The sequence below is a fragment of the Leptonychotes weddellii genome, chromosome 4, assembly GCF_054177405.1.
Source record: "Leptonychotes weddellii isolate Sample4059 chromosome 4, ASM5417740v2, whole genome shotgun sequence".
Lineage (NCBI taxonomy): Eukaryota > Metazoa > Chordata > Mammalia > Carnivora > Phocidae > Leptonychotes > Leptonychotes weddellii.
Genome location: NC_138372.1, coordinates 127,385,387 through 127,398,672, shown reverse-complemented (window position 1 = coordinate 127,398,672; position 13,286 = coordinate 127,385,387). Strand labels below are relative to the sequence as shown.

The 13,286-nt window shown below is 34.4% G+C and overlaps 1 protein-coding gene and 1 pseudogene across 1 annotated transcript in view; one reads left to right on the top strand and one right to left on the bottom strand.

Moving 5' to 3' along the window:
• The window catches only part of CNBD1 (cyclic nucleotide binding domain containing 1), a 314,879-nt gene that overhangs the window by 255,764 nt on the left and 45,829 nt on the right, over window positions 1-13,286 (bottom strand). The window contains exon 4 of the mRNA XM_081817128.1: window positions 284-442. Within this exon, the coding sequence (XP_081673254.1) occupies window positions 284-442 (159 nt within the window). The remainder of the gene's footprint in view (window positions 1-283; window positions 443-13,286) is intronic.
• LOC115941116 (U4 spliceosomal RNA) lies at window positions 1,019-1,136 on the top strand (annotated as a pseudogene).

Genomic DNA, 13,286 nt, shown 5'->3' with positions numbered 1-13,286 from the left:
GAAAATAACATCTATTTTGCTTGCAACTTAAAATTAAAATGTGCCACAGTTGGATATATTATCAATATATCCATGATATGTATGCCATGAAGATGGAATTGATGAAGACTGCATTCATCTAGAAACAGTCTTCAGTATTTCTACCTCTCCCGAATCAATCATTAATGGTAGAATACAATTAAAGCACACTTACCTGAAAGCAACTAACTTAAAAAAAAAAAAAAAGTAGAGATATTCAAAAGTATTATTCAACTACAAGAAGTAATATATTAAAAATACTTACAATTTCTTTAAAATATCCAGGAATTCTACCAACTTCTCTTCTAATTTTTTGGGCTCATATAAAGTAAGGCCACCACGTGCTTTTTTAACATGGATAGCTATATTGTGAGAATCATCAGGTTGTTGGGGTTCATAGTCTACTGTGTCTTCAATAGATTTTCTGAACAAAGGAACATAACAGATTATGGTGTTGCATATTGTACAAAAATGACTGACATGAACTCTTCACTGTCAAGAGTAGAAAGGCACTGTTGTAAGATAATTTGGCATTTTAATAGTGTATGCCTTTTCAATGACTTAGTTTTTTTTTTTCCAATCATTAGTAGTACAGTTAAATACATCATCCTGTTAAGCCTAAACACTGACATATATAAAATATTTTCTACATACAGGACTTGATTACACATATTATAACTGTCTTAAGTGATTGAAACATCTTTTGTAACTAGGTGTACATAATTTAAGGAAATATTTGAAGTCAATGGTTGATATCCTTCTCTTTATAGCCATACACTTGTTTTTTGTTGTAAACTTCATACCAACGATAAAAGTGCTTTTTAAAAACTTTTTTTTCCAACTGGTAAATTATGAACATCTTGAAAGCAGCCATTGTTCTTTATTGTTGTGCTACAGTATGTTATACACCCAAGTCCCCAGGAGATGTATGACTGAATGACCATTCTCCATTCATTTTTCTAGCCCCATGCATTCCTATTAAGAAGTCACTAAAAATCTCAGCTTTGGGCAGTGGCAGTATCATAGCCAATGAGGTTTATCCAAGGCGCGATTATTGCTAAAAGAAATCACTAAAAATCTAAGAGCAAAAACTAACAATTTCTGTATATCCTTAAGAAAAAAAACAATGTGGAGGAGATGATAAAAGCCCAAATGACCATAGATTACTGACTTGTAATTATATACATGAGAATATAAAAATCATACTTAAATATAAGGTAAACATGCGGAGTAATAATAATAGTAAATAATCACATTAACATCTAACACATACTTGAGCTTTTGTGCTAGTTGTTTTGCTAAACATTATATACACATATCTCATTAACTATGTGAAATAAGCAATAATATCCTCCATTGATAAGGAAATTTCAGGTTAAAGAGTTTATATAATTTGTCTTACCACTCATAGCTAGTAGAGCTAGAATTTCTGTAATCTCTCTTAAGTTTACAGATGTTAAAGCTGAGTAGTAAAGCTTACTTATTTGATGTATACAGGAAGGAGATAGCCTAGCATAACTTACAAAGATAAAATTAAAAGCCAAAATCCATTTCCCCTTCCATCACTTTCATGGAACCATTCCTTCCAGACCTAGAACCCCACTTAAAACTCTATCTCTAGTTACTCGCGTAAATAGTAAGCACAGTAAAACTCAGCAATGATAAAAATTCAGGTATAAAGCAATTGGCTTTCCTCCACCAAACCTGGATGCTAAAATGCAAATGGAATGAAGTTTTTATAATCTGGAGAAGAGAGGGCCATGGACTGGAGGGAAAGTGGGAGGTAGATATGGCAGACTTTGTGGCAAGAATGTGGAAAGTGAGTCTTCATTGGACCTAGTATTCTTCTGGTCCAAGTTCATCATATTTGCCCAAGGCAGGTGACTCCTGGATTTCCTACTTTGTGTTGGAAATCTCAAGGCAGCCAAAGGATTCAGAATAGTCCCGAGTGACATTTAAGCTTCTTGAAATTAACCAGGAGATACTAAGCCACCAAAAGCAACAGGAAAAAGTAGGTGGCCATACATATTAATTGATTAAATTGTGCCCTATGCTCCTCAGGAAATGGTAGAAAATTATCCTCATCATTATATAGTAAAACTAGCAATAATGCAATACATATAGTCTAAAAACTTCAGTCATACAAAATTCAAGAATCATTTTATGAGAAGTTAATAAGTTGTACAAGCAGACAAGGCAAGCGGGAGTATAGAAGGTCATGGATATGATTCAGATCTTTTCTGGAGAGCTATGTTGAGGATCTCAGACTTCTCCATCTCTCTATATTTCACAATAAACTGTACCTTTAAATTTTTTAAGTTAAGTTTGATATGGGGTAAAATCTCTGATTCTTGTGAGTCTAACTTGAAAACTGAATCCTTAGTGTTATTCTCAGGCTTCTAAAGATATTTTTCATAAAGTCCTAGTCACTCTATGCTAAGATTGTGCCAAGATGGGGTGCCTGGGTGGCTCAGTCATTAAGCGTCTGCCTTCGACTCAGGTCATGATCCCAGGGTCCTGGGATCAAGACCTGCATCAGGCTCCCTGCTCAGCGGGGAGCCTGCTTCTCCCTCTCCCACTTCCCCTGCTTGTGTTCCTTCTCACACTGTGTCTCCCTCTGTCAAATAAATAAATAAAATCTTAAAAAAAAAAAAAAGAATATAACTAATAAGTAAAAATCTTTCCACAAAGAAACTCCTGGCCAAAATGGCCTTAATGATGAATTCAAATTCTTAATAAATAAAAGCAAACACTTTCAGAAAATACAAAAGACAGTTATACTTTCCAGCTAGTTTTAGGAAGCCAACATAGCCTTAATATCAACATCTGTCAAGGATATCACAAGAACAGAAAATTACAAGCCAATATCACTGAATATAGATGCAAAAATTCTAAGCAAAATATTAATAAACTGAATCCAGTAATTTTAAAAGATAGTAAAGCATAGCCTAGTTGGGACTATACCAGGAATACTATTTCAGGTATGTTATTCAACACATTAATGGAATAAGAAAAATCATGATCATCTAAACATTTCATATGATACAATATTTATGTGTAATACAAAATCCTACAAAACTAGAAATAATGAACTTTCTTAATATGACAAAAGTATTTTAAAAATACAACAAATATTGGGGCCCCTGGGTGGCTCAGTCATTAAGCGTCTGCCTTCGACTCAGGTCATGATCCCAGGGTCCTGGGATCAAGCCCCACATCAGGCTCCCTGCTCGGCGGGGAGTCTGCTTCTCCCTCCCCCACTCCCCCCTGCTTGTGTTCCTGCTTTCACTATCTCTGTCTCTGTCAAATAAATAAATAAAATCTTAAAACAATACAACAAATATTAAACTGCAATTTAAAAAGCTTTGCCTCTGGAATTGGAAATAAGTCATGTATACTGCTCTAACCTATTCAACACTGTAATGGAGGTCTTAGGCATTAAAATACAAGCAAAAAGTGTAAGAATCAGGAAGTATCAGTAAAGCTGTTATTTTTTTGGATGACATTATAATTATTAATGACATTATGACATTATTACTATTCTAGTGTTTACAGATACTAGATTTCATAAGAGAATTTAGCGAGGTTGCTGGGTAAAAGTTCAACAGACAAACATCAATTGTATTTCTGCCTTTATGTTCCTTATTACCTTTTTTTTTTCTTAATGTCACTCCATTTTATTGCAATAAACTCAAAGTATACATATTTCAGCAGGGAATACATGATACCATCAGTCATCAGTGAGTATGGCTTCAAAAGTCTCCCCCATTTCCTCATAGGACATATATTTGGGTTATAATGATGGTTACACACCTACTTAAGATAAGGTCTTATCAAGTTATGGAAAGCCCTAACATGACCAGGACTTCACTCACGCAACTTCTGATGCAACAGATAATATTGGCCATCACTGGACAGGGCCAGCCAGGTATCTCCTGGGTAACAAGGTTTCAGGACAATCTGGCTTAGCCAATATGTTCCCTACTATCCAATGCAGGAAGGCACTAATGGTATAATCAGTCTCTAAATGTGTTATTGAAAGTTATTAAAAGTGATACAAAGAATTTATACCTGTTGTGAAAAACAATCATAGGGCGCTTGTAGGAGTGTAAAACCAGGGGACCTATTTTGCTTATAGGAAAAGACAATGGGGTGCCTGGGTGGCTCAGTTGCTTAAGCAACTGCCTTCGGCTCAGGTCATGATCCCGGGTCCTGGGATCAAGTCCCACATGGGGCTTCCCTTGCTCTGCAAGGAGCCCTCTCCCTCTGCCTGCCACTCTCCCTGCTTGTGCTTGCTCTCTGTCAAATAAATAAATAAAATCTTAAAAAAAGGAAAAGACAATGTCTCTCACAGAGAGATTTAAACTGAGACATTCAAGATGAAAAGAGTTTAAAAAAGAATATTCCAGAAGAAGGTACAAGGAATTTTCCTGCAGAAGAAATTTCTAAAGATGCTAAATTCTGCTCAAAAATATTTTGACCCTGTCAAATAGACATAGCCACTGTATAACAGATTAATGTCCTCTGTTAATCTTTCCATACTTTTTTGGTATCATTACATCTAATTATTTCTGAATTAACTTTTGCTCAAGGTAAATGATAGGGATGCATGAAATTACCTATCTATAGAATTGGATAATTACCATAACGAGCTAGTAATTAGGCAATTCTATTCATTTCTCTGCTATTAACTGTTTAAAGTTTTGGCATTTTTTCTACTGATAATTAAATTAAAAACATACATAATATATTGTAAGTTTAAGAGTAACAATAAAATAGTGTTAATATACTCACTCAGATCTTTAAAGTACCTGTGGTACTGTACAGCTACTCCTCCATGGACAGATGTAGCACTCACTCCAGAGATAACCACTACCCTGAATTTTGTTCCTTGGTTTTCATTATACATTTTAGTCAAAAATGTATGCATCTCTTTAAAAACCTAATTTTAATTTTGCATATTTAGTTTTGCACTTGATAGAAATGAAGTGATTCTTAAGTATTCTGTAACTCGCTTTTTGGTTGTTATTGTTCAACATTGTGTTTATGAGACTTAATGACTGTCGTTCATTCATTTTACTGCTGTGTAAGATTTCATTATATTTATGTACCACAAAGAGGACTTTCTATTCCCATTTTCTTAGTCTGTGGGCAACTGGGATTTTTGTTTCCAGGTTTGTTTTGCCTTTTGTTTGTTTGCTTGCTGTATACAAACTTGCTTACTATGACTAATTTTGTATATGCACAGCTTCTCCAGGGAATACACCCAGAATTAGAATTTTTAAGTCATAATGTATGTGCATCCTCAATTATATTAATAATTAGCCAAATTATTTTCTAAAGTGGCTAAAATAGTAGCCAAGGTGTAAGTTTCAGTTGCTCTACATTCTCACTGCCACCATGATATTATTAAATTTTTGATTTTGTGAATCTAATTGTAAAATATTAATCATGCTTCATGTAATCACTGAGTTATATAGACTATAGGAAATCCCTGTTATTTAATTCCTCAGTAACTGTGAAGAGAAAAAATATTATTTAAAAAGATCACAACACAATTAAGATGTGATTTGCCTCTTTTTGCTGTGTTGGAGTTTAATCATGCAAAAATAATGACGGGTAAAACTATTTGCAACTAAGCATGATTCAAAATAATGAGACCAAACTGTACTAGCAGTCACTGAATTCCTCACTGCCACACACTTGGAATTTTTAAAAAGCCAGAAAAAATATTAATTTTATTAAATCTCAACATTCTGACCCTGAGTACACTTTTTCATGATATTCTGTGTGACAAAATGAAAAGTATAAAGAATTTTTGCAGCATTTCAAAGAGATTTTTGTCTCAAGTAAAAGTGAGTTTATTATCCAATTGTAAGCTAAACTATCCACTTTTTTCACTGCACTCCATAATTACTTGAAAGAACAGCCAAAAAACAAACTATAATAAATGACTTTGATGTTTGGAATATATTTTCTCAAAAATGAGTGAAATATACAGTATCTGTTGCTTATGATAAAATTTAAACTTTCAAGTAAAAATTTGATTTTTGGAAAACTTGTATCCACTTCTGTAAACTTGACAGCCTCCTAACACTTAAGGCTTTCTGATGATCAGTGTTGATATTAAAAATTGTCATTTTCATATATTGCATAAACATGTCAACATTTGTAAGATCTGTATAACCCAGTGGACCAATGTTTTCTAAATGGCCAGTGTATATTACACAATCATGCATTAGTAAAATAATAGTTTTTGTAGCTATCAATGTTTTTAAATTGGCCATATTAAAGATAAAAAAAAAAGCCTCAGTAAATTCAGGTGCTAGGGATTAGCACCACCACCAAGCAAACAAACTAAAATAAAATTTTGTATACATTATCTCATTCAGTCCTCCAACATCACTGTAGAGTATGTATTATTGTCTCCATTTTAGATGAAGAGACTAAGATTCAAAGTTTTAGCTAATCTTCTTAAGGCAACACAATAGCCAAATTGCAGAACTGAAATTTAAACCCAGATGTGATTAGTCCAAAGGCCATCACAACACATTGCAATCCATGTATTCTTGTATTATAGCTCTTACGAACTTTTTAAAATCAGTTCCCCGAATCTTTTTGTAACTCCCTCCCCGACTTTTTTGTAAACCCACATAAATTTTACTAGGTAGTAGTTAGAGCCAGAGTAATATATGGGATCTTAATAAGATGTGTGCTATAGGATTCTTCAATCCTTTTTTTTTAGATACTAAAGTCAGCCTGACTCATAAAAATACAAATAAGTACAGTCACTTTAAGTATACTACATTAACTCCATTTGTTAAGCTTAGCTTAATTATCACTAATGACAAACCAGGGAAATAATTAAGGGTAAATTCCATCCCAAAGATACAAGTTCATAAATTGCAAGCTTTGTCTTATGCTATACAATAGTGCTGACTTTGTCCTACACATTGCCAACATATCCAAAGTTACAACTGAGGATTCAAAAGCAAGTTCCATTATATACTCTTGACAGCAAACATTGGAATCCTGTCATCTCTTATAATAAAAGAAAGAATATTTTAAGATTAGACAGAGGTAAGCAATATTTCCCTAGTTTCTACTAAATAAATGTCTATGCCAAACTCGAAGTCTCCTCTCTTCATTTCCAAAGAGCAATAGAAAATCTACAGTTAAATGTAAACAGCTGGACTTAACATGTATTCTATGGAATAAAACAGCAATACATTTTGCATAACATATGACAAGCCATATGAAAATGCAAGAAAGTGAAATTATTTTGAAAAGATTATTTACCTACTAAGGATTAATTGAAATTAAGCTCAAATTTAAAAAAGTGGAATATCTAAAGACAACCTTTAATATAACAATATATTATTATATTGTTATTAAAGAATAATCAAATACCATGCTCTGTCTTCACTTATAACCTAAATTCCCTCTATTCACAATCCAATTCAACAAACATTTGCTAACCTCCAAACCCATACAAAGAAGCATTTATTTTGTTCACTCTCTCAGTTCCCAGATATGAATCATTTTAATTTTTCCATTTTAATCACCCTACTTTTTCCACCCACAGAACATTGCTGAACTGGTTACACACCTGGATGATTACACATCTACATTATCTAATTTTTATGATCCTTAATTTTTCTCAGCATTCTTAAATTAGCTTAGTTAAGCTCTTACACACTCACTTTAATGGCTTTTATCTAGCTTCTTTTCCATCCCCATTTCCACATTCTATAGACAACCTTACTTCAGTACCAGTGCTCTCTACCTGACCTCTATATAGGAACTGGTGATTACTGACTGTTGAGAAACAATGATAAAACAATAATAAAATGATAAAACAATGGATAAAACACCATTCTAACCATTCAGTGACACTGTCACTTATGCTGGACTTAATTTATTGAAGAGAAGAATAAAATGCAGAGAAAATGTGTCCCGTAAATTTTTAGAATTTCTCTTCCTGATTTCATAGTAATCTCCTTGAAGGGATCTCAGGCTCATAGGGCTAATTTAATTACTGAATGAAGCATCTAGTTTTGAAGAATGGAAAGGCCAATTTGGAGGCATAAGGAGGCAAATTTCCTGCCACCAATAGTACACAATTGGAAGAAGTTCCAAATGTTCAACTATAGCCTTTCAAAGCATAGAATGACTCCCTTTGAATCAAAGATGGCTTTTCCCCCTTAGTTGCATAAGGTCTTTGATGAATGGAATTTATAAGAAAATACGTCAGCATTTACAATACTCCTCCAGCTGAACTCATAATTGCATCATGCCCACTACCTATCTCTTAACTGATGGTATCACATTTTTCCATTATCAGGATATTGGTCAAGAATTTCATGCAATACAAATTATGAAAGCTGGGATCTACTGGCATCTTAATATCTAGATAAAGTCCCATGCAAATCCACAGAAATACAAAGCTCTCCTTAAGATTTCAACATTTCCCCAGATTACATTTTGATGTCACCTCTGCCACTGTGTTTCTTCCTTAAATACTCTTTATTCCATGTCTTGTTTATCCAGAAATAAAACCAACTCTGCCTATATTTCCTCAACAAAACTAAACTAAACCAAATATTTAGAGCATTTGTAAGTGCAATAGAGTTCATCAAACACTGGGGTTAACCTAAAGAGATGCCGTATCACATACAGCACAGCATACTTGAAATCCATTAATAGAGCTTTCTTAAACGTCCTCAACCCCATGCCTAGGACCAATGGTTTCTCCTTACTCAGTGCACACTTCTCCAATTATTTCCTGGCTCCTCTTGCTCCTTGTCTGCTCCTTGTTTTCTCTGTCTTTCCTCACTCCTGGATAGCTCCACAACTCCAAGTTAGAATGCCTCTACCCCAGCCAGAGCCATTCAACCCTCCTCAGCACCTATTCCCAGACAATTCTAAGCAAAACAATTAGGAAGGAAGTGTGACAAAAGGGCCTTCCTTTTAGCATAATCTGCCATTCCTCAGTGGCAGTTGTAAACATGGATGGCAGTTTTTTTTTTTTTTTTTTTTAGACTCAGACTTGAAACTTTCTTGTTAACAGTCCACTCTAATGCAAGGAAATCCTACACACTTAGGCAATTTTTACAAATTGCCACCACTTTGCTACAATAATGCCCCAAGTCATCTAGGGTTTCATTTTTATGTCATAGTAAAGGCTTTGATTTGGGCCACAGAAGACATCAGACCATGGGTGAGGCAACTAGTTAGATTCTATAAATTTCCCTCCCCTTCCCTTCATAGAATTCTCCAAAAGGTCCAAATATTGCTCTCATGAGCTAGCATGACAGTCCTTCATTTCTCCCTTGCCTTTCTCCCTTACTCCCTCTTTCCTTTTTCGCTTCCTTCCTTTTCTCTTTCCTTCCTTCTTTCTTTTTTCTTTCATTTCCTTTCCCTTTCCCTTCTTTCTTTCTCTTTCTTTCTTTTTCTTTCTTTCTTTCCTTTCTTTCTTTCTTTCTTTCTTTCTCTTTCTTTCTTTCTTTCTTTTCTTTCTTTCTTTCCTTTCTTTCTTTCTTTCTTTCTCTTTCTTTCTTTCTTTCTTTCTTTCTTTCTTTCTTTCTTTCTTTCTTTCTTTCTTTCTTTCCTTTCTCTTTCTTTCTTTCTCTCCTCCTATCTTCTCTTCCTGCACCCTCAGCCACCACCACTCCCATCCTGATATATATGGAAGAAATTATCTAAAGATTTTGAAAAAAATTTTTCAACAACTTTCTGGTGGAAACTACTAAACTGGGCAATTAGTATACCAGACAAAATAGCTTCACCAGCACTTATATACTAAACAGTGTGAAGACCATCACAGGGGCTTGGATGTTTTGGTTTTGTGTTATTTTGTTTTGTTTTTGTCTCAGGGACTGTTTACCATCTTCTCCTACCCAACTCTTAATTATTCTTGAACTTCAACATCACTTCCTCAGGGATACTTGCGCTGATTTTCCAGTACGTTGTCTGCTATCAACATAAGCACTCTCAGTGGAAACTGCCCCTCTACCCTGTCACCTCTGACACTTATATACTTTCTTTATTACCTCTTAGGTTAGGTTTCTTCCAGATAACGTAAATTTTTGTTTTTCTTTTTAGAGAAAAATAGTGCAACAAAATTATTATAGTTCTGACTTTAAAAAAACACAGGGAGCATCTCATTCAACAGACCTCAGAACTTCAGAGAAAATAGGGGTTTTATAATCATAAAAAAGGATAGTTTCATTTGTTCTAATGTTAAATACATATTTTTCAGATACCCTATGCTTAATTACCCTGAGGCCAGATTCAAGCTAGCATGAAGTAAGCACTACTTAGATGTAGCTGTAGCACATGGGTAATTTTCACAATGCTAGGGAATGAAGTGGAGTCCAAATCTCAAAAGAAAATCTCAAGCTAAGAAAGTAATTTTGCAGAGATTTTTTTTTTAAGTCCATCTATCAGAATCCATTTGCTCTAGGTTTTTAGTTGCTTCATCTCCAGACATTCATCTTTGTTTCCCAGCATTTTCTGCACTTACACTTTCAGAGAGAATTTATAATTCATCAAGGTGGTATGTGTACTATACCAAATAACTGTTTTAAAATGTGTTTGGAAAAAAATATATATATTACAGAGAAATTCCACATTATTTTAACCCAGATCAAAGGTACGTGTTACTGCTGCTTTTAGATCTAGAAGTGAAATTCTGAGCTTCAATTCAAGCAACTGGAATGTCCTAGTCTATTTAGAATCTAAAGTCTAAACTGAAGTATCAATTCTTTGCACAAAACATGCTTTGACAGCTTTTGGAGTGATTAGTAATTTGGCCAATACAGACTTCTGGGCCCATGAGAAGCATCCCAGCAGAACCTCTTCTGGTCAGGATGCCTTTAGCACACTGAAGAATACTCTTAGTAAAATCCTGGGGTTGGTGGGCAGGAAGCACAGTATGGCACATTGCTAAAATCCTTTTACTCTTCCCAGGTCAAATTATTCAGTTGTAAATTATATAACACAAGCCAAGTTAAAATGGTTTTACTAAATATTACCATTACCTAATTATAAGCCTGTTATAACCTGTTATAAGTTAAAAACCTGAAACTCCTTCTAAACATAGCAAGTTACTCTTTCCTCTTTGTTCTTATTTGATCTTATATCTAATTAGAATTAAATTTTTTAAGATAATAGATACTGACTGGACTTCATGAAAATGTCCGGAGTAAAATATATCAAAAAATTCTAAAATGCCACACTCTGCATATTAAGTACAACATTTGATTTGATGCCAAATTTGATGAAACAAGTACATTATAACCAAAGCCCATACACAGCTTTGTAGTTTAACATTAAAATAAGCCCACAGACAAATGAATAAATGGTTAAAAATGTGGGCTAAATTTCCCAGTAGAAAAGCTGCAGTTTAGTCATTTTTTTCATTCTCTAAAAGAAAAAAAAATCATATTGTCTCTAGGCTTACTATCCAAAAAAGTAATTCAAAAGATTTATAAAAGTCAAATAAGAATACAAGCTTCCTTGTAAATATGTGAATTCCTACCCTCCCAAAACATTACTTATTTAATAAATATATCTTCAACAAAGATTACCATTCTGTGGTGCTTATTATTTGTTTTCTCAGTTAATATCATTTCATTAAACTTCTTTTCCTCCAGAAATGAACTGATATAAAGGTGTACTGATTAAAAGTCTATGTCGTTAAGTGTCTACCTTTGGCTGGGGTCCGGATCCCAGAGTCCTGGGATCGAGCCCTGAGTCGGGCTCCCTGCTCAGCGGGAAGCCTGCTTCTCCCTCTCCCACTCCCCCTGCTTGTGTTCCCCTCTCGCTGTGTATCTCTCTGTCAAATAAATAAAATCTTTAAAAAAAAAAAAAGGTCTATGTCTTTTCTAAGAAATAACAAGTGTTGGTGATGATGTGAAGAAAAAGGAACCCTCATGCACTGTCGATGGGAATAAAAATTGGTACAGCCACCATGAAAAACAGTATAGAGTTTCCTCAAAAATTTGAAAATAGAAATGTCATACAATTCAGTAATTTCACTACTGGGTATTTACCCAAAGAAATGAAGACACTAATTAAAAAAGATATATGCACCCTGTTTATTGCAGCATTATTTATAACAACAAGATACAGAAGCAACCCAAAATGTCCAATGATAGAGGAATGGATAAAGAAGATGTGGTATATATACAATGGAATATTATTCAGCCATAAGAAAAGAATGAGATCTTGCCATTTGCAACAACATGGATGGCCCCAGAGGGTATTATGTTAAATGAAATAAATCAGAGAAAGGCAAATACCAAATGATTTCACTTATATGAGGAATCTAAAAAACCAAACAAATGTATAAACAAATGTATAAACAAACAAAAGCAGAAACAGACCCATAAATACAGAGAGCAAACTGGTGGTTTCCAGATTGGGGGGGCGGATGGGCAAAATGGGTGAAGGGGAGTGGGAGAACAGGCTTCCAGTTATGGAATGAATAAGGGACAGAGATGAAAGGCACAGCCTAGAGCACATAGTCAATGGTATTGTAATAGCGCTGTATGGAGACAGATGGTAGATACACTTGTGCTGAGCATAGCAAAATGTATAGTGTTGATTAATCACAGTTTTACACCTGAAACTAATTTAATAGTGTGTGTCAACTATATTTCAATTAAAAATAATTTTAAGTGGCTCCTGGGTGGCTCAGCCGTTAAGCGTATGCCTTCGGCTCAGGTCATGATCCCAGAGTCCTGGGATCGAGCCCCACATCGGGCTCCCTGCTCAGCGGGAAGCCTGCTTCTCTCTCTCTCTCTCCCACTCCCCCTGCCTGTGTTCCCTCTCTCACTGTCTCTCTGTCAAATAAGTAAAATGTTTAAAAAAAAAAAAATTAAGTCTTTTTGTTTAAAAAAGGGTGAATATTAAACTTGTTGAAGTGAAGAATGCAGTGATTTGTTACTGTTAGTATTATATGTATTAAATTGTTATTGTTGCTTTGTTGATTAACTCATTTAAAAAGAGGCAGAATTTTTTGACAGTTGGTATAAATCTATATAAAACATCACTACCTATATATATAGTCCATGATAATAATAAGAGCTAGTACAATTAAAAAGTTTTTTTCATGCATAACTCTGAAGTAGGATATTAATATCTTCTTTTCCTGAGTAAAAACAGAGAAGTTGATATTCAGAGACTATTCCAAAGTCATGCTGCCACAATTGGGCAAAACAGAAACTCAAATCCAAGTCATCTGGGTGAAAATTCAGTGCTTT